Below are 21,906 nucleotides of genomic sequence, written 5' to 3'. Positions count from 1 at the left end.
ACCATATGAGATCATAAGTTAAAAAACAATGTTGCTATAAATCAGTGCACAGAATTGTATATATTATTATTTCTGTGCAGTTCTGAAGTAACAATCTCCCTTCAGTACAAATCTTTTATAAAAGTGCTCTATAGTCATAGTCACTCCTTAAAAATGCCAATCACCTTGATCACCAAATAATTAGCAACAATTAATCAACCTGTAAAAATGTGCTCTTCCTACTTACACTCTGCCTTCTTATTTGATATCTGCTAGATATTGTCTTTACTCAATTCACACCAGTTTCTATTTCCAAGAGGAGGATCTCACAATATAAATGCTGATAAAAGTTGATATTGCATAAAATGTTATCTTTTTTGAAGGATTTGACATTTGTGACTATTAAAAGCATTAGAAAAATGACACACACATCTACCTATATATATATATATATATATATATATATATATATATATATATATATATATATATAATATATATATACAAACGAAAAGATGGACAGCGCTCACTGTTAATGCTTAAATTCTGTATTGAAAGATAAAAACTTCACATCACCATATATGTGCACATATCATTCGGTATGGTATACCATTGATACACATGGCTTGAGAAAGGGCCTAGATGGCTCGAAACGTCGCCGAATGATATGTGCACATATATGGTGATGTGAAGTTTTTATCTTTCAATACAGAATTTAAGCATTAACAGTGAGTGCTGTCCATCTTTTCATTTGTACATATTATGGGAAACTAACCGGAGTATCCCGAAGGACGAGCACCACATCCATATTCATTTAAGCGTGAGTGCTGTTACTAACCTTTTGTATATATATAAAACCCCAAAGGCTAATTCTACTTGTGCTCTCAGCTATAGTGCATTGTGTGCATATTTATATATATATATATGTTGGCGCTATATAAATACATGTTAATAAAATAATAAATAAATATTTACATTTTGACAAAAAGTTTTATCCTCTGCAGCAGCAGCATCTATTGTGCAAAAAAATGTGAGAAGTGCAAGGTTTAGCATTCTTTGGTGCCTAAGATTATGATGCTTATGATTAAGGGCAGCTATGCCCGAAACACGTCAAGCTAAACCATGCAGCGTGTTTTTAACATGGACTAATAAAGATTTTGTTTTTTAAAACCAGCAGTCCGGTTTGTGGAATTTTACCATTTCCCCTTCTCTACTCTGTTCAGCTTGGCATAAGTGATTCCTGTACCCGGTCGTATGCTACAGGCTGCCAGATTTCAACTACATAACTGCGGTGAGTCAGAGCAGTTATATTTTCTCAAATTTTTAGCATACTTTGGAACAAAAATGTCTCTACCAGGTGATAATTCCAGTGTTTCCTTTCTGTGGGGTGCCATCGTACCCTCCTACTTGCATCAACTGAATCCCAAGCAAACACCTTTATTGACATTGCTCATCTACATAATCACAACCACAGTTAACAAAAGATTTACCAAACAAATAGAAATATATGCTGTGTAAATATTATATATGCTAGGCACCAGAACAAATGCCAAGCACCCTGATCTCGGCTGGTGCTTCACCTGTAGTGTGACCGCCTTTTGCCTCGGGAAGGAGCCCTCAGCTACTTGGATGCCACCAGGACTTAAACGAGGGGTGCAAGGCCAGATGTTCTGGATAGGCAGAGGGGCACGACTGTTAGCGAGAGTCCTTGGGCTGAAGGTCATAGTACAGGCCTGGACTGGGAGTCAAAATAGGCCCTGCCATTCCAAGTACAGAGGCCCAAACAGCCCCCTACGAGCCCACTATATGGTAACTTTCTATGGAACCATACAGCAGCCCCTCTGGCATTTGCAAGAAACCACAGATTGCCAGTCTGGGCCTGTCGTAGTACAAGGCGTTAGGCAATAGAGCAGTCAGATCAGGCCCGGTCGGGGCAGGCAAAGAGTAAACGTAGTCAGACAGGCAAGGGTCAAACCAGGAAGTTAATCAGAAGGGTTAAGCAGAAGGAGTGGTTGGTATTCAGACAAAGGTCAGGATCCAGAGGTCAGAATAGTCAAAAAGCCAGGCAGGGGTCACAACAGGAATCAAAACAGGTTCAAAACAGGATAGCAAACGCTCAGAAAGCTCCAGGAACAAATTCCTCTCACGGGCAATGATCTACAATCCAAAATCCCCTTTTAAACGTTTGAATTTCACACCATTACACGCCTCTGCGCGCTGACATCATCACGCCAGCACGTCTATAAAGAAGACGAGACGCAGGCATGCACACCCTAAGGAGCAGTAACAGAGCAGAGAGAAGAGCGGCGGGCATCCCCGTCGCACCCCTAGACCACCAGGGTGAGTTTCTTTTATTACATTTCTACTTTATAACCATTCTACTGAAATGTTTTTTTTTTATTCAATATTGGCTTTTTCCCATATTTTATCTTGAACAGGGCTGACCTGCAAATTTCACTGTGAATTTAACACACTTAACACATTAAACCTCCACAATGCTACTATGGTAAAGGCTTGATAAAGCCAGTAAGAACCATTTAATCTTTCAGGAATAATGCATAGGATTATAGTACTGATTCTCTGGTATAGAAACCTTATACTGATTAAACTCTACAACTACATATATCATTTTTCATTTGCCTCTAGGCAATAACTGGAAGGAGCCCCTTGTTATCCCTCAATGATTTCAAGTTCAGTATTTTACACCCATATTTAACATGTATATTTATTATCCAGACTCATAGTCCAAGGAAGAACACTATGTAAGAGTTTAGGAAGGTGATAGGCAAGACTGGAGAGGCAAAGGGCTAATGTCTGTGGAAATTACTAAATAAACAACTATCAGTTTAGCTTTAACACTAATTTCTGTGTTGCCTTATTTTTGCCTTAAAATAGTAGGGGGTTATATTGTATTGCACAATGCTATATTTCATATAGAAGCCATGCAGTTCTGCCTATTGTATGTACATACTGTAGAAATTACACATCCCTTAAATGTATTATAACAAACTCTCATTTATCTGTTATTTGCGGATTCCTGGTTTTATAAAAAAAAATATACTGGTATGGGATACATTATCTGGAAACCTGTTATCCAGAAAGTTCTGAATTATGGGAAGTCCATATCCTATAGACTCCAAATTAATAAAGTAATCATAACAATGATTTCCTTTTTCTCTGTAATAAAACAGTACCTTGTCCTTGATCCTTATTAGATATAATTAGTCCTTATTACAGGCAAAATAATGCTTTTTTGCTGCCTTTTAGTGATGGGTGAATATGTCTATGTTTCGCTGCCAGCGAATACATTTGTGAAGTTGTTGCAAAAACCTTGTAGTTGTTACAAACTATGCTGCATAAGTGTTTGCAAAAAAACCCTGTTGGGTTTATTTCATGTTTTTAGCTGCCTAAAGTTAAGGAAAACCTGATATCCAGAAAACCCCAGGCTCCAAGCTTTCCCATGCCTGTACGTATAGAATATTTAGAAATTAGAGAAGAGAAGTTCTGCTTGAGACTTATACTGTACGTCTACATCTATACTTTCCGGCTTGTGAATTCAAGTTTTCTACTTAAGCAATTCTTATTAACCTTCATGTTGAACCATATTTTGCAGTCTGTTTTCTTTTTCTGTTACTGCAATGTTTTTGTGTATGACACGTTTTAAAATAAAACAATTTCCATTAAAAAAAAGAAAGTGCTGACTCACTAAGGGTTAATTTAGAAAATGCAGCCAAAAGGGAGGGGTGGGGAAGAGGGACTCCAGTAACATGCTAACTTTACTAAACAAAGCAGAGAGCAGCAGCTTTTAACAGTTAATTACATTCTAGCTGCTTAGCTGATGCTCTTTGCTCCTGCTCCAGCTTTCTGCTGACCAGTCTCCTTATCTAACATGGATTGGATAAAGCTTCAATTCCTTGGTACTTCTCTGTACTCTTTTGTCTCACTCTTTGGTTCTAAATCCTGCACTGATTGGAAACCTCGCGAGAGTAGGATTCTTTAGGAAGCCTTAATCTCTGAATTTAAAAAAACTGAGGCTTTATGTCTTGTGCACATTTTTAAAAGCAGTGAATGTGAGCGATTTCTTTTCAAAATCGTGGCACTTTGGTTCAGAGGGTACAGGAAAAAATTTCAGACAGAGCTGGGAGGTGGGTGTTGCAGGCTGTGGTGTTTATACAAATGGCCTGTAGATGTCACTGTGCTTTCTACCTCTGCAGCAGCTTGCAGTTTTTCTTCCAAACCCTGGTCAGCCTACCATACCTTTTACTGCTTGGATCCGTATGTTTGAAAATTACATTATTGCTGCTGACAAAGGGGAGATTGCTGCTGCTAGAAAGCATGCTATACTTATTCACTGCCTGGGAGCAGAGGGACAGTGTATATTCTATACATTACCATTACCTGATGATACTTATGAAACTGCTCTTACTGCTATAAAGAACTTTTTTGTGCCAAGAGTAAATGTGGTTGCTGAAAGATATCAATTCCGCCAACGTGGACAACGTAATGGTGAATCCACAGAACAATTTGTAGCAGCTTTGAGAGAGCTGAGAGTTACCTGTGACTTTGGGAATCTAACAGATGAAATGCTAAGAGACCACATAGTGGAATAAACAGACTGCTCCTAGAGCAGGATTTAACCCTTGCAAAGGTTATTACAGTTGCTAGCCAAATTGAAACAGCAGTGGCAGAGGCTAAAACTCTCAGTCAGGGAACTGCTGGGAATGTACAGACTGTAAATTCAGCACTGTGGCCTAATAATGCACAGTCACAGGCAAAATACAGTGCTAAGGAAAGGGATTCACCTACACTGCAAAACCGTGCAGCAAATACAAATAAAAAATACCGCTTTCGCTGTGGTTCAACACAACACACTGCAAATTATGTTACATGTCCTTGCAAAAGCTGTACGGTGCCGCAAATGCACAAAAGTAGGACATTTAGCTAAGATCTGCCGTAGTTCTGCTAAAGATGTTCATGAAGTCACTACTACAAATGTCACAGTATTGAATGTGGATAAAGCTGGTACATTTATTCCAGACAAGTTTATATGCACTGTCAGTGTCAGTACTGCTTCTGCTGACAAGGGACACTCCATTAACCTGATGCTTGATACAGGTTAAGCGGTTTCTATACTACCAAAGGATATTTTCTTGGAATACTTTGCAAAAGATCCACTTGTTGCACCTGCCCTGAAACTGGTCAGTTACTTAAAGGATCCAATTCCCTTGTCCTCTCCATGTCAGTACTTAGCGGGTTAGCTCCTCCCCATATGCTCCGTCAGAAGAACCCTCCCATCCAAAATCAATAAAGCCTCCTCCTGAACCCTGTCTCGGTGTCTTTTTATTCTTCTCATATGCAACGCTTCTTTCAGAGCGCAGCTTTTAAAGTTTTTAAGGGGTTAAACTAGCATGGGCCTGCCCCGAAGGCGTCCCTGGAACTATCTTTTCCCTCTGACTGAGGGTTTTTCTATGTCCCTACCTCTGATGAGGGTCCGGCTGAAAGTCGCGACGGGAGAGTTCCCCCCGCTTCCTGGGTAATCCGGCCTGCTCTGAAAAGCGTCCGGCGCCTACGGCCCTGCACACGTGGGCTTCCGTTCGGTATGCGGAAGCGGGGAGAGGGGATGCGGAAGGGCCGGCGTCCTGTGGCTGACTGACGTAAGCATCGCGCAGGTTCTTAACCTGCGCATCAGTTCCGGCGCGCCGCTCCTGTCTTGGCTCTGCCGTCTTCGAGCTGCCGCCTCTGGTCCGACCCGCATTAGATCGGTAAGATAGTGGGATGTCAGGAAGGCCTAAGATACTACGGTCCGCTTAGTCACGGACTTTCTTTTTTGCTTTTAGGCCATTTGTTCCTGATTGTCCTAGCCGCATCCCCTCGCAAGTCTAGTTCCCTGGTGAGGTAATTAAAAAAAAAAAAAAAAAAAGAGAGAGGAAGGTTCTTGTTGGACTTCCTAGGGTATGGCATCTGGTTGATCCTTGTTGTTTTTACCCTAACCTGCATGAATTTCTACTTTCTTCCTAGTGCCATGAATACTGCCACTAAACGGAAAGAAACTGCAGGCGCTTCCAGCATACCGGAAGTGATCCCAGGTACTTGCCTAGGCTGCTCGGATCAAGCATTGCCTAACAAGAAACTATGCCAGTCATGCCTAACGGAAGTTGCAGGTACATCGTCTGGTCCCCCTCCAGAGTTGAGAGCCTGGATCAAGGAAGCTGTGGCTCAGGAACTGGGGGCAGCCTCTGCTACCAGGAGAAAGGTCCAGGAGGCTTCTTCTCTAGAGCATGAGGATGGGATGGAGACTAGGAGCAAGTCTTCAGAATCGGAGGAGGATTCAGATGATGAATTTTCTTCATTCGATTTTACATTGGTATCCCCCTTAATTAAAGCGGTAAGACAAACCCTAGACTTAAGGGAGGAAGGGGATCCGACTACATCATTTTTACCCCCCAGTAAAAAGAAAAGCAAAGTCTTTCCCTTTCACCAGGAAGTAGCGGAACTGATCAAATCTGAGTGGGAGACACTTTCTAAGAGAAGCTCAACCCAGCAGAAGTTCAGTAAGTTATATCCGTTCCGCGAGGAGGATATTAAAGACTTTTGTTCAGTTCCAAAAGTTGACGCACCGATCCTTAATTTGTCAAAAAATACCCTGTTACCAGTCGACGATCAAACTTCGCTTCGAGACTCTATGGATAAACGAATGGAGACTGACCTGAAGAGAGCCTTCTTAAATGCCAGTGAATCTATTAAGCCAGCTGTAGCCGGTCTTTCAGTGGCTAAAGCCATGGAGTCCTGGCTGTCCTACATGGAACAGGCCCTTCAGGAGGGTAACGCAAGGAGGGAGATTGTTGAAGGCATGACGGAACTCAAGCTTGGAGCTTCCTTCTTAACCAGCACCATGGTAGACATGGCCAGGTTAGCCTCTAGGTCCCTCGCTCTTTCAGTTTCCGCCAGGAGAGCCCTCTGGCTCAGATCTTGGGAGGCAGATACGGCATCAAAGGTGGCACTTTGCTCAATTCCTTTTCAGGGACAAGTCCTTTTTGGGAAAAAGATGGAGGATTTGATATCTAAGGCCTCAGGGGGCAAAAGCCAGCTGCTTCCTCAGAGAAAAAAGGCTAGATACACGGACTCTAAAGGCAAATTGCCATATAAGTCGGGAAGATCGTCTGATTCTTATTCCTTTCGGAACAGAAAGTCCAACACCAAGTCTACCAACTGGAAAAGGGATCGTTCGGGGTCCTTTCGTCAGTCCAAGGGTAAGCCTTCAGGCAATAACCAGGGGCAATTCTGAAGGTGGTGGTCCCCAGGAGACTCCAATAGGAGGAAGGCTTCGCCTCTTTTGGAAAACCTGGGAAAATTCCATAGACGACGCGTGGGTTCTAGAGGTAATAAAAGAAGGCTACAGACTGGAATTTGGGTCCAAAATTCCTATACATGCATTCCGTCCTTCTATGATATCAGCCCACCAAGAGAAGAGGGAAGCTCTTTTTCATTGCCTCAGGAACTTGCTTCACCAGCAGGTCATTGTTCCGGTTCCTGCGGGGGAGGTAGGAAGAGGAGTCTACTCAATCTTCTTTCTAGTCAAGAAGGCGTCGGGAGATTGGCGCCCGATTTTGGATCTCAAAATGATCAACAGATCCTTAGAGACCAGGAAATTTCGAATGGAAACCTTGGATTCGATAAAAGGGGCAATTTGTCCAGGGGATTGGATGTGTTCCATGGACATTCGGGATGCCTATCATCATGTTCCCATTGCCCCACAGGATCAGAAATTCCTCAGATTTGTGATAGGGGGAAATCATTTTCAGTTCCAAGGGCTTCCATTCGGCCTGTCCACGGCTCCAAGAGTCTTCTCCAAAATACTAGTGACCTTAATAGCTCAGCTACGGTGGCAGAGGATCAGGGTTTTCCACTACTTGGACGACCTGATTGTCCTGGCTTCATCCAAGAGTCAGCTGCTGAGTCACCAACAACAGGTTATACACTTTCTTCAGTCCCACGGTTGGTGTTTGAACTGGGAGAAGAGCCAGCTTCTACCATCCCAGAGGTTGGTATATCTGGGAGCTTCACTGGATTCTGTCAAGGGCATAATATGCCTCTCAGACAAGAGACAACAGGCAATTCTTCAAGTTGTCCAGGAAGTGATATCATCTCATCATGTACCAGCATCAAAAATGCTAAGCCTCTTAGGGATGATGGCATCGACCATAGGTCTAATACTCTGGGCACACTGGAGGATGAGAGCTATCCAATCAGTATTCCTGCACAACTGGAATGGGATAGACAAAGAACAAAGGATATTCATATCACCAAATCTATGCCAAGCTCTAGAGTGGTGGCACCACCCAAGAAATGTGGCCAAGGGTTTCAATTTATTCCCAGAACCATGGTCCATCATGACCACGGACGCTTCCGGCATAGGCTGGGGAGCAGAATTCAACGGGCAGGCAGCCCAGGGCCGATGGTTGGAGACATCCTCACACATACCATCGAATGTGTTGGAGATCAGAGCGGTAATTCAAGCTTGTCTGGCATTCCAGAGTCAACTGGAGGGCCGCAGATTAAAGATACGCTCAGACAACATAACCACGGTGGCCTACGTCAGGAGACAAGGCGGCACAAAAAGCAGGGTTCTATTGTCAGAAATACAGCCCTTGTTTCACTTTGCAGAAAGGATGCTGTCAGATCTTACTGCAATATACATTCCCGGAAAAGAAAACGTGAGAGCGGATTTTCTGAGCAGGAACAGTCTTTCGATACACGAGTGGAGTCTGCATCCACAAGTTTTCGAAATACTGGTTCACAGATGGGGTCATCCGGAGGTCGACCTCATGGCTACTTCAGAAAATGCAAAGTGCAGAATATTCTATTCAAGGGAACCGGATCCAGGAGCATTGGCTTCAGATGCCTTCTGCCAGAAGTGGAGCCAAACTTTAGCTTACATCTTTCCTCCTCTGCCTCTGATCTCGAGAGTGATGCAGAAGATCAGGGAGGACAAGGCAGAAGTTATATGCATAGTTCCAGCATGGCCAAGGCGTCCCTGGTTCCCACAGCTGCTACAGCTTTCGGTGGAACCCCCTTGGAAACTCCCTGTGTCGAGCCCCCTCCTACTTCAGGGGACTTTCATTCATCCAGACCCAGGTCCATTAGCCTTAACGGCATGGAGACTGAGCGGCAGAACTTAGAAGCTCAGGGCCTATCTGAAACGGTAATTGAGACTCTCCTCAGATCCAGGAAGGCTTCCACTACCGGAAGGTACGAGAGAATTTGGAGGATATTTCTTCAGTGGGGTACCACTAAAGGAGTGTCTTTAGCCTCATTGTCAGTAGGCAACATCCTGGAGTTCCTTCAATCAGGTCTGGATAAGGGATTGAGTATCAGCACACTGAAGACTCAGGTCTCAGCTATTTCTGCATTTTCAGAAACCAGGTGGTCACTGAATCCTTTGGTGATTAGATTCTTCAGGGCTGCTTTAAGAATCCTTCCACCTAAAAGACCTTCTTGTCCTCAGTGGGATCTACCACTAGTCCTGACAATGTTGGCCTCAGCGCCTTTTCATCCGACGGAGGAATGTTCACTTTGGCATATCACTTTGAAAGTAGTGTTTCTGGTGGCTATCACCTCGGCTAAAAGGGTTGGGGAACTGCAAGCACTTAAATGCGATGCTTCCAGCCCCATATTCTTCCAGGACAGGGTAGTCCTGAAATTTGCTGACTCCTTTAAGCCTAAAGTGCTCTCAGCATTCCACATCAAAGATGAGTTGTCTCTACCAGCCTTTTCAGAGGATGAACAAGACCAGAATTTGCGATCATTAGATGTGGCCGCAGGGGTAAGAACATACTGCACAGCCACGAAACCTTTCAGAAGGTCAGATCGATTATTTATTCTTCCGGCAGGGAAGAACAAAGGCAAAGCGGCTTCGTCATCCTCGATTGCCAGCTGGATCAGGAAAACCATAGAGAAAGCTTACACATCACAAGGCCTTCAAACACCCTGCAAAGTTAATGCGCACTCCACCAGGGGACAGGCAACATCATGGGCGGCTGAAGCTGGCACGTCTTTGGATGTAATTTGCAGGGCGGCATCCTGGTCAAGTCCTAATACATTCCTTTCACATTATAAAGTGGATGTTTTTTCGGCAGAGAATTCTCAGTTTGGTTCTAATGTCCTTAGATCTGCTGTTAATAAATGTTAACTCAGTGCAACACCTGACTATGCATGAGTTCCTTCTTCTGGTCTCCCACCCGGGATTATGCAGCTTGCTACGTCCCGCTAAGTACTGACATGGAGAGGACAAGGGAATAGGGAAAATTGCGTCATACTTACCGTGATTTTCCTTTCCTGGACCTCTCCATGTCAGTACGGCCCTCCCAAATGAGACCTTAAATTAGAAGCTTGTTACTGGACACCGAGACAGGGTTCAGGAGGAGGCTTTATTGATTTTGGATGGGAGGGTTCTTCTGACGGAGCATATGGGGAGGAGCTAACCCGCTAAGTACTGACATGGAGAGGTCCAGGAAAGGAAAATCACGGTAAGTATGACGCAATTTTCCCTATTACTGTTCTTGGTTGCTTGCCAGCGACTGTACAATTTGAATGAAATACTGCAAAATGTTACTTTTACATTGTGAATAAGGGTACTGCTATACTTGGAAGGGATCTCTTTGCTGCATTAAACCTACAATTAGTAGATGGTCTCATTACTACAGCACCAGTGCCTGCCACACAGCCAGTGTCTAAAATTTCACCACAAAGCAACACTTCACTGGGCTGTGCAAAGAACTTTGTACACAAAGTTAAGGTGAGACCAGATGTAAAACCAGTACCATTTCCTGATTCAGCATGGGAAAAACTTGCTATTAATATTGTCGGTCCTTTTACAGATGCTCCTATAGACTGCAGATTTGCTATAACCTCGATGGACTATCACAGTAAATGGACAGAAATTGCATTTGTTTCTCATATAACATCAGCTACAGTAATAACATTTCTGTCTACAGTCTTCAGCAGAGAAGGTAATCCAAAGGAGTTAATATCAGACAACGGACCACAGTTTGTCTCATCTGAGTTTGAATCCTTTCTGAGAGAGAGGAATATTGCGCATAGGAAATATTCAGTGTATTACTCACAAGCAAATGGAGAAATCGAGCGATTCATCAGAAGTCTGAAAGAAGCACTACAGACAGCAAATCTTCCTGGGAAATCTTGGAAAGTATTTACAACAGAGTTCCTACATAACTACAGAGCAACGTGCCATGCAACAACCCAATCATCTTCAGCTGAATTATTACATGGCAGACAGATGCACACTAAGTTACATGTTGCAGACATCAAACGTCTACAAAATACTGTGCCTACAAAATCATCTACTGCTGACATTGTGAAACGTCAACAAGCCAAATGCAAGGCTTATACTGACAGAAAATGTGGTGCAAGAGAAGTGCACTTTCAGCCTGGATCTTTAGTCAGAATTAAGAAACTAGGAATACTGAAACAAGGACAATCTAAATTTACTACACCACTTGAAGTGAGATGCCAGCGAGGACCATACACATATGAACTGTCTGATGGACGCATATGGAATGCAAGTGCAACAGACAGTGCTTGTTCAGGCTAAGGGAGGAGGGTGCTGGGGGGACTTAAGATGCTGTGATGAAGGGGTAAGGGTGATGCTTGGGGAACTTGCTGTCCACAGGTTAAAATGTAACATGTTTGGGCCACACTGTGTGTGTGGGAGGGGGACGCTGGCAGTGCTGGGCAAACTTGAGGTCCAGAGGATGGGAACGTTTTACATGTTTAGGCAATAAGGGGGGTGGGGGTACTGGGAGAACTTGAGATGCCACAAGGGGATGCATACAATACATGGGGAAAATGTGGTTCAGAGGGGAAAAATTTACATGTGGGCCACAGTGCTGCCCGTAGTGGGAAATGGTGTGTCTGTTTGTGAAAGTGATTTGTTCAATTTAAAAGGTGGAGGAATACATACTTATTGTTTACATGAACAATATCTAATGTTTTGTTATGCAAAACAAATGTAACCCTGTATAGCTGATATTCCAGATATATCAATATTCTCACCTCATAGAAAGACTGCTGGTCTCTTAAAGGGGTTGTTCACCTTTGTAACAAAATGACAAATCTAACAGTTCACATGAATAGAACAAACTTTTCCATAGAAACAGTTAACAGAAAAAGTACAGTTCAAGAGATATTCACCTCAGAAGTGTCCATGTACTAATCCTTCAGTTCCACACAGACCCTGTGCTGGGAGGGGGTCACTGACCCCCAAAAACACTACAGTGTTCACTTCCTCTTCCTTATATGACATCACACATTGTACTGGCAGCTAACTTAACTCCTATTGGCTATGTCTGCTGTCACTCTGCCACTGCTTCCTGTGCTGGGCTGTGCTGGGGAATTTGAGCAGCATTCAGGTACTGAAGAGAAACTGTTACAAGTTTGTGAGAGGGAGGGGGAGTGTGGGCTGTGTACTGCAGAGACTTCAATTGTGCAGATGCCCCCCATCTGCACAGATCGAGGTGCTTGGGACCTGGAATTTTACGGATAATGGATCTTTCCATAATTTGGATCTTCATACCTTAAGTCTACTAGAAAATCATGTAAACATTAAATAAACCCAATAGGCTGGTTTTGCTTCCAATAAGGATTAATTATATCTTAGTTGGGCTCAAGTACAAGCGACTATTTTATTATTACAGAGAAAAAAGAAATCATTTTTAAAATGGATACTATGGGAGATGACACTTGTACTTTCCAGAAATATATTATTTGGGGGGGGTCCATGTATTATTTTGTGTATTTACCTCATAAAAAATCATTATTCAGCAGCTGACTATTTGTATGAGCTTGAGGCTTTCCAAATGAGTTCAATTTTTGTGCATAAAGTAAAATATTTTTCTGGTATAGATCCCTATATCATGAAAAATATAACTTTTAAATTTTTTGGAATTTAGAGCTCTAAATCTTGTTCCAGAAGTGGAACACTTAAACACTTAAAAAAGGTATCGTTTTCCTAGGTAAATTACTGCCCCCCCCGGGAGAGCGCACAAAATCATTTAAGGTTTCCACCTCACCCTTTTAAAACCAAACACATATGAAATCCACAGCCTGCATGGCTAATTAGCCATTAATTTAGATGCATGATACATGGCTGCACAGAAATCAGTTCAGTCTGCAGCATCTAAGGGGCAAATTCACTAAGCGCCGAAGCTCCGAACGCTAGCGTTAATTCGCTAGCGTTTGGCATTTTCGTTACTGCGCAAATTCACTAACGAACGCTGGCGTAGTTTCGCTATTGTTACTTCGCACCCTTACGCCAGGCGAATTTTCGCTAGCGATGTAACTACGCAAATTCACTAACTTGCGCAGTGTACTGAACGCTACCTTTTACGCTAGACTTTTTTCGCCACCTCAGACCTGGCGAAGCACAATAGAGTAGATAGGGATTGTTTCAAAAAAAGTCAAAAATTTTTCTAAGTCCCAAAAAACGCTGGCGTGTTTTCTACATGATGGGTGATAGGCTGAAAAAGATCAAAAAAAATTTTGGGGCTCCCCTCCTTCCCCCCTACATTTCCTGACTCGTGGCAACTTACCTAGACAGTGGACACATGTGTAGGGCAAAATAAATTTTTTAAATGATGATTTGAAGGTTTTCTTGGCATTTGTAGTGCTGATACGTATTCAGGGGCGATCCGCCAATGAGGCGAGCTGAGGCGCTCGCCTCAGGCGGCATCGCCAGCTAGGTTTCCAGGGGCGGCAAAAAGCCGCTCCTGGTGCCTTTAAGAGCCGAATTTCCGGTTTTTGAACCGGAAATTCGGCTTTACTAGGGCGAGAGAGCGCAATTGCGCTCTCCGCACTAGCGTGAATCGGGCTGGGGGGGCGGCATTACTGGAGCCGCCTCAGGCGGCAATGGATACAGAAACGGCGCTGTACGTATTCCTCCATTGAAATTTGAATTTGGCGCCGTAGCCTTCGCTAGCGTAACTTCGCTTTACATAGCGATTCAACGCTAGCGCAACTTCGCAACCTTACGCTACCCCTGAGCGCAACTTCGGATTTTAGTGAATTTGCGGAGCGCTGGTGAAACTACGCCTGGCGAAGTGCCCCTAAATGAGTTGATAATTAGCCATGCAGGCTGTGGATTTCATATGTGTTTGGTTTTAAAAGGGTGAGGTGGCAGCCCTACTGTCCCTGCTAGATGTGTAAGTTACATATGTTTCTAAGCAAGTCAGTGCTGGTTTTTGTTACAATTTTGTAAATAACTGACATTATGCTTAATGCCAAAGGTATTAAAAGATAAAAATATAGAAAAGCCAGTATTTATTCCCAGAAAAGGTTGCACCCCTTTGGCACTCCATTCAGTTTTAGTCTAGGCAGAAGGAGAGCCAGAATTGGGAGAACAATGTTGCTCCTTCCTTTTCTGCAGTATTTGTCTGCTTGGCTGTGTGTTTGTTTGTTGCAAGGCAGGTTTGCTTATATGCTGCGTCTGTTAACCTCTGCCATGCTCCTTCCTTTTCTGCAGTATTTGTCTGCTTGGCTGTGTGTTTGTTTGTTGCAAGGCAGGTTTGTTTATATGCTGCGTCTGTTAACCTCTGCCATTACAATTGAGTAATCAACCAATGACCATTCAAATTATGTGACCGGTTACAGTTCACAAGCACCCAATAAATTACTAGGAGGAGGGCAGTATCAACATCCAATAGGAAACAAGTAAGGGCAAAGCCTGGGCATGATGATGTCATCATATAGGAAGTTCTTGGTGTGTCAGGTTCAAAATAGGCCACTCCCATCACTTCAGAAAACTGGTCAGAGAGACAGGAGAAGGACTGAGTTAATAGGTATAAAAATTAGATTTTACAATGGCATTTTTACTTTTTGTTATGGAAAATGGTTTTTCTAACACATTGAGAGCATTGTTAGTGGTTTCATAAGATTTGTACATTGAAGGTGAACAACCCCTTTAAAGGGGTTGTCCACCTTTAATTAACATTTTGTATGATGAAGAGATGAATATTCGGAGAAAATTTGCCACCAGGCAAACAGGCAGTGCCATGAATAGTAGAGGCCTGACTAGAAAGCTAAGTAATAACAGTAAGAAAGACAAAAAAATTGTAGCCTCACAGAACTCTGTTTGTAAGCTGGAAAAGTTAACTTAAATATGGACAACCCTTTTAAGTGATTTGGGGTGCAATTCTTTAGCGTTTGTGCTGACATGAAGGTGAATGAAAGAAGGCTGTGCCTTTTGGACCATGGTGGGGGGAAGGGTACAGGTGAATGGAGGAGGCTGCACCCTTCAAGAATTAAGCCATGTCGACTTTTTAACCATACCCCTAATCCACTCACATTTTCTGCAAAATATATATGTGAACCTAAAAGGATAGTATAAAAAGGCAGGCTTGAGCTAGTCAGCACCTCCATGTTAAAAAGGCACTATATACAGTCCTCACATACAGTATGTCCTAGCAGCTCTGATGTTAAGTAACAACTCTAAGCAGAACACAATAAAATATATGCCAATACTGAAGAATGTCCCATTATTGCAACAGGGGTAGTTCACCTTTCCATAAATATAATTCAAATTCATCTCCCAGTCATTCAAACCACTTTCTGGTTGCTATTGTAAAGTGGACCCTAGCAACTAGATAGCTAAATAATTAAAAAAAAAAAAAAAATTTAAGAATGCATATTGGTTCAGAATTAGGGATGTAGCGAACCGCCGAGTATGTGTTCGCGAACGCCGTTCGCGAACACCGGCAAAAAATGTGAACAGTTTGCGAACTTCGAACATCCGAAAATCGTTCGAATCGAACGATCGAAGGATTTTTAATCGTTCGATTTTAGCGACCGAATGGTCGAATGGTCGAACGATTTTGACGCGAACGCCTATTGGCGAACGTCGCGCGACGTTCGCGAACTTGCGGCGGACGCGAACAGCCGATGTTCGCGCGAACAAGTTCGCCGCAGAACAGTTCGCTACATCCCTATTCAGAATATAACTATTTGCATCATACTAAAATGTATTTATAGTAAACAACCCCTTTAACCTGTTGATAAGCATGTATTTCTAACACGTTGGCAGGCAGGAACTGCATACGGTTTTTTTGACAGTTCATGTAATGCGCTTCAGCAGCTAGAGCTGCAGTTGAAGAGCATTCTACCTGGCAGAGGGCCGATCGATCCTTGCACTGATTATCAGAGGATTGATCATGAACAGCAGATGTGACAATTACAAGTCTAATGTTTAGTCTCTTCCTGGAAGAAGTCACTCCCTAGACCATCCTCCATGATATCCTGCTGCATAGACTCTGCAAGCCTTCTACAGATGTATCCCTCCAGGTAACACACAACAGTGTTTATTTTGCACATTTATTCACACTTTTGCATGTTTACACAGTCATACTTAGACTCATATACATGCATCCACACAACTTCAGCACATGTACAATGTGGACACACAAAGTACTTTTTTTTCCATGCTTGTCTGTACACGCCAAATACTTAGGTAAAACTATGCACTTTGGGCATTGAATTGTTCAGTAGACCCCTGGCATTCATTTTAAGGTTGTTTTATGTTGGTACTTGATATATGAGAGATACGATCAAATTTTAAGCTTTTTGAGGCAAATTTTTAGCAAATTCACTACATTCATGAAGAATTGTTGTTTGTTAGTTTGTAGTAGAAAGGCATGCTTACTCATTTTGGGTTTGAGTGAATATGTACTTTCCAAAAATATATGGATTTCTGGGTTGAACTAATGTGTTTTTGACTTTATCTCACATAAAATGCCGTGATTTTTAGTAGATGAAACTGACAACCGTGATATGCGACCCCTACATGAAAGAGATATGCCACATATTGAACTATTTTTTATATTTCTACATTTAGAAAGGTATATTTTCTTACAAAAGTGAAATTACACAAAAATAGCATATTTGAAAGCTTAGGATGTCCTGAAAAAAATAAGATATATTTTTCCTATGTAAACTAAAAGTCAGGGGGACTTTTAGTTTACCTAGGAAAAATATACCTACCATTTTTTTACCATCCAGAATTGAAACTAAAGTGAAAGAACATTAATGGTTAAAAAAAAAAACTAAAAGACAATAAATACAAAAACTCCCAAATTCTCTTGCTTGCCTAGCATGTAAAGCAGAGAACATAGAAACTCCACTGAATTTGTAGTTTATTAGCATTTTTACAATAGCCTAAACAAACTTCAGGTCAAGGACCGCAACAACACAGAACACTGGAACAGTTTTCCCAGCAATACAGTCAGTGAGCGACTGAACAGTTGAAGCAATTTCAGTGCTTACAGTAGGCAAAATGGCGAATAAAAATTATGCTTGACGACAGCGTTATCAATAGGGAAGAAAGATGAATATGTAGTAAGGCTGGTATTTTTTCCCAAGAAAGGCCGCACCTCTATGGCAATGCATTCAGTCTTAGCCCAGGCAGGAGGTGGATGAGAGCAGAAGTAGGGGAAGATCACTGCTTCTTTTTTTTGCAGAATGATATTTCAGTGATTGTCTGCATGACTGTGTAGTTTTGACACAAGGCAGGAATGGGTATTGTGTGGGGACAGAGACTCTCAGATGGGGTTGTGTACGCAGAAATTGTTGCAGAAATGTATATACAGATGTTATGTTACTTAAGTCTTTTGCACACGAGACAACAGCAAATGGGAACGAGAAACTAACCAATGACCTTTAAACTTATGCAACTGGTTAAAGTGCACAAGCAGCCAATGAATGACTAGGAGGAGGGCAATATCAATGTCCAATAAATAAAAAGTAAAGGCAAAGCCTGGGAATGATAATGTAAGCATATGGGCAGTTCTCATTGGGTCAGGTTCAAAATAGGCCACTCCTATTGTTTCAGAAAACTGATCAGAGACACAGGAGAAGGACTGATTAAAAAGGTATAAAAAGTAGCTATTGCAATGGCCTTTGTTACAGGAAATTGATTTTCTTACAATAAGAGCATTGTTAGTGGTTTCTTATGATTTGGACATTGAAGGTGAACAACCCTTTAACATAGCAATGTAATGGCATGTCAAATTGGTATCAAACGACAGTAATTGTATGGTATTCACAGTGTCTTCTAATTGGCATCAAAATACTGTAATTGTACTTGCATCAAACAGGGAGTGAGAAATTTCACTGATCTGAGAGTGTTGTGGATGCTGATTGCTTGGTATATGATAAAATGTTCCTAGCATCCTAGAGGAGGAGGAAAAAACAACAACAGCCTTTGGAACATGCAGAACGAGTCTCAGGGAAAGAGAAGAACTGGAAATATTCACAGCAAATTTCTCTGTAAATATGGTGATTGTATCCCTAAGCTTCTGTCAATCTGATTAATTCCTACACTGTCCAAGCTCACTGTGCAAAAGATGCAAGCGGGAAGTTTAGCCAGTGTCCATGGGAATCAATAAACCAGACATGCATTAACACTTTATCTTCCAGCACACTATGCAACACATAGCTGTGGGGAAAAGGGTAACAATGTATTTGCTCTCTGCTTATCCCTCTGACTGATCAGCCTGAATGTAACAATAAAAAAAGAAGTCAGCAGTGTACTGCAGAACAATATAGATCAAACTGACAGCAATTTCCTAATGATGGTATATAGGAAAACCATTTTGTTGCAGAAATAGCATTTCCATATCTTCTTTTTCTCTTGCAGTGTTTTGGGTTATGTTGATTCATGGTTACCATATAGACGCCAGCAGAGTACAGTAATATGGTGACCATGCTGGGGAAGGTTTCCCATACTGTAACTCCACTTTGCTTCTCTGTGGTTATTTTTTTTTCTTGTACTGAGGAAGGGTTGAACAGATGAAATATTATACTGCATCTGCTTTCAGTGCTGTATATTTTATTTTTTAAACTGTGCTGAACTGTAATTCCATCCAGCCATCACAGTTTGATATGACTGAAATGAATGCAAAGCAGATATAATTGATGCATTATTGCAGATATATGTATCACAAATGCCTAGGAACCACCATGCACATTGGAGTCAGCAACCCAGTTCCTTATAAAAAAACCCCAAACACTGTGCTATTTTCCATCAGCACATAGAACACTAACCACATTGCTTTTGGCTACAATGATTTTTGATTTAGAGGTGCAGGAAAATGTATGTAGGGTTGCTATTGAAGTGAAACAGTGGCTGGAACTGTAGGAAGGCAGTGATTTTAACCATTTTCTTTTCCAGAAATAAAAACCAGTGACTGGGGATAAGGAATAGCGGTGCAGGAACATCCTGCAAATATTGATTGAATAGACTCTGGGACCATATGTGAGCACGATTCATTAAGAGACAACAGAAGCAGGATTTAGCCTATAATCTCTATCTACTAATGACTCACAAAGAAGGTTTAGGTCGACTTTTGCAGAGAAAGATCATTAGACATTCATTTATTCTGACATAACCCTTTCCTTACTGTGTCCATACATCACTTTCTTGGCAGAAAGAAACTTTGTGGGTATTTAAGTCAGTGTATACTAGGGAGAAACTGAAGATGACTGGGATATTATCCACAAATCCCTCCACTTAAACCTTAAACAGGGTTCAATGTACAAATGGCTATTCTTCTGGTTGGATAGATCATAGTTTATCATTAGTCACAGTGAGGTGGCAGTTAAGTTAATACATAGTATATTTGTGTCTGATAACTATAGCAGTTCAACAGATACACACAGTATATACAGTAAAGGGATGCATGAACTCCTCTGTGTTTATATCTGTGTGTGGTTTCCCACTGTACTGTCTATATGTGTTGGAAAGAATTCAGCTTGTCAGAGAAAACGCACTGACTCACTAATGACTCTAGGTATAATCGTATGTTCTCTATTAAATCTCATAATCTAATGATAATAGCATGCTATAAAAAGATGATCACAATAAAACAAGCTATTTATAATCTGGATTTTCCATGAAAGATTCATTTATGAGAGGAGAGTGGATATTATATGGATTTGTGAGTTCACTCTTTACCTCCTCGTTATTTGTATGTAATGTAAGGTGTATGTAAACGTGTATGTTGGCGCTTTGCAAATTCATCATAATAATAATTATTATTATTATCATAATCTGCATCATAATCCATGTAAGGGTAAGGCAAGAACACATATGGAATGATATCCATCCAAAAGGCAAGCTCCTATTTAAGCTGACTTTGTTCCAAGGGGTAACCAGAGAGCCATGAGTTTTGGAATTCTATTTATGTAGATGAAGTAAACAGAGCTGCTTAATGACATTTGGCAAAGTGATCACTGTCTCTGGCTGAGAGCTGATCAAGAGGCTTCAACAGCAAAACAGTCTTTAAAACTCCATCTCTGAAACATTAGTGAGACAGAAGCACTGTGTCATCCCTGCATTGTTTACTTTGTGGCTTTTTTTATGCAAGTCCATTGAAAATGCAAAGCAGTTGGACTTAATTTGCTGCAGTTGTTTTTAACTCTCCACTATGTCTCCTTAACCCCTCCACTGCCTGCCAGAGCAGCAATCCAGTCAGAAATAGGACACAGGTGTGTTTAAATGAACATGGCTTTGTCTCCCTCTGGCATTAATAACTGACCCATTTATTTTACCCTCCCTGGGGCCAGAGGTGCCCCCTCATGGCCAGTTGAAAGAACACCATGCAAATCAGAGCTGCAGTAACACAAGTTACACTAGGTCCCCACCCCCCAATGGCCCCCAAAAGGAACATTATTGTTCCTATTGCTTAAAGCTCCCCCTATCTCCATACACAGACAGGTCCATTGACAAACCTGATGCAGCCGCTGGCCCAAGAGCACCAAAAGTAGTTGCAATGTGTTGCATGTGATCACGTTAATCATTGAAAGGCAAATAGCAAAAAGGTTTTTTTTTTCCCCAGAATAAATCAATGTTTATGGTCTAATATGGAAGCAACAGGGAATATGATAACTGGATTTGTGGCAATCGCTGCAGCTGTAGGTTTGATTACAAATTGAGCACAAAAGATAACAAAAAGTATCAGCAGCTACACTGAAGGCTCAGGCTAAGTAAACATAGAGATCACACTGTGTCCTACCTAAGCATCGCTGTCTCTCCTTGTCTGACGACCAGATTGTCCACTGCTGCCCATTGGAAGTCCATGCTCTGTCCAGCTGGAAGGCAGGAGGGCAGCAGGCAGCAGAGGCTCAGGATGACAGCGGCCAGCCACTGGTTTGAGCAACATGCAGCACCCTGCACCAACATCATCATGTCCATCACTGCTGGGGCTGCCCCTGTCAGCTCGCAGCCTGGGATCCCTGGCACGGCAAAGCCTCTCTCTCTCTCTCTCTCTATTTCTCTCTCTCTATTTCTCTCTCTGAGACTTCCCTGCGAACCTTCAGGAGGAGGAGTGGAGGAGTTGAATCTATTCTCGGGTGGCTCGCACACCATCTAGTGAGAGAAGCTTTGCTGGAGAATGAGAGCAGGCTCGGCAGCAGCAGCAGCAACAGACGGCCCCCAGGCTCTCAGCCGGTTGCCATGCGGCCGTTTCCTTAGCAACCATAGCCAGTGAGTGTTGCAGGTGATGGAGCACAGAGATTCTGCATCACCCACCGTACCGCAGACAGGCAGATGCTTATTCACTCACAGGGTGCTGATGCTGCGGCTGTACATGGAATGTATCGATTACACGGAACTAGAGAGGCTGTGAAGGGGGGTGGCACAAGTGGATTTCTCACAGAATACTGTAAACTACTCTACGTGTGGCATTACAAGGGATGGGTTAAGGCAATAATATCCTCCAGGCAAATGTAGGCATATCGGCTAGGAAATAACACTCAACAGATTTTATTTCATATCAGCCTCGAATCGTTAGCAATATGTTTATGTAACCTAGTTTCAATTCTGTCTTCCTTTCATATTCAAGAGTCAAGAGTGAGTTTATTGTC

At 42.2% G+C, this 21,906-nt stretch overlaps 1 protein-coding gene across 3 annotated transcripts in view; it reads right to left on the bottom strand.

Moving 5' to 3' along the window:
• LOC108715513 (neuronal growth regulator 1) overlaps nt 1-21,607 on the bottom strand; it is a 314,986-nt gene extending 293,379 nt beyond the window's left edge. Inside the window, exon 1 of one of the 3 annotated variants that reach the window (XM_041561332.1) lies at nt 21,057-21,607. In XM_041561332.1, the coding sequence (XP_041417266.1) occupies nt 21,057-21,409 (353 nt within the window). In that variant the 5' untranslated portion in view covers nt 21,410-21,607. The remainder of the gene's footprint in view (nt 1-21,056) is intronic. The other 2 variants (XM_018260737.2, XM_041561333.1) reach the window with 2 other exon arrangements.
• Between the last annotated feature and the right edge of the window lie 299 nt (nt 21,608-21,906).

This window comes from Xenopus laevis, chromosome 4S (assembly GCF_017654675.1).
Source record: "Xenopus laevis strain J_2021 chromosome 4S, Xenopus_laevis_v10.1, whole genome shotgun sequence".
Classification (NCBI taxonomy): domain Eukaryota; kingdom Metazoa; phylum Chordata; class Amphibia; order Anura; family Pipidae; genus Xenopus; species Xenopus laevis.
Note: the sequence above shows the minus strand (reverse complement) of the source record. Positions and strands in the feature narration are given on the sequence as shown.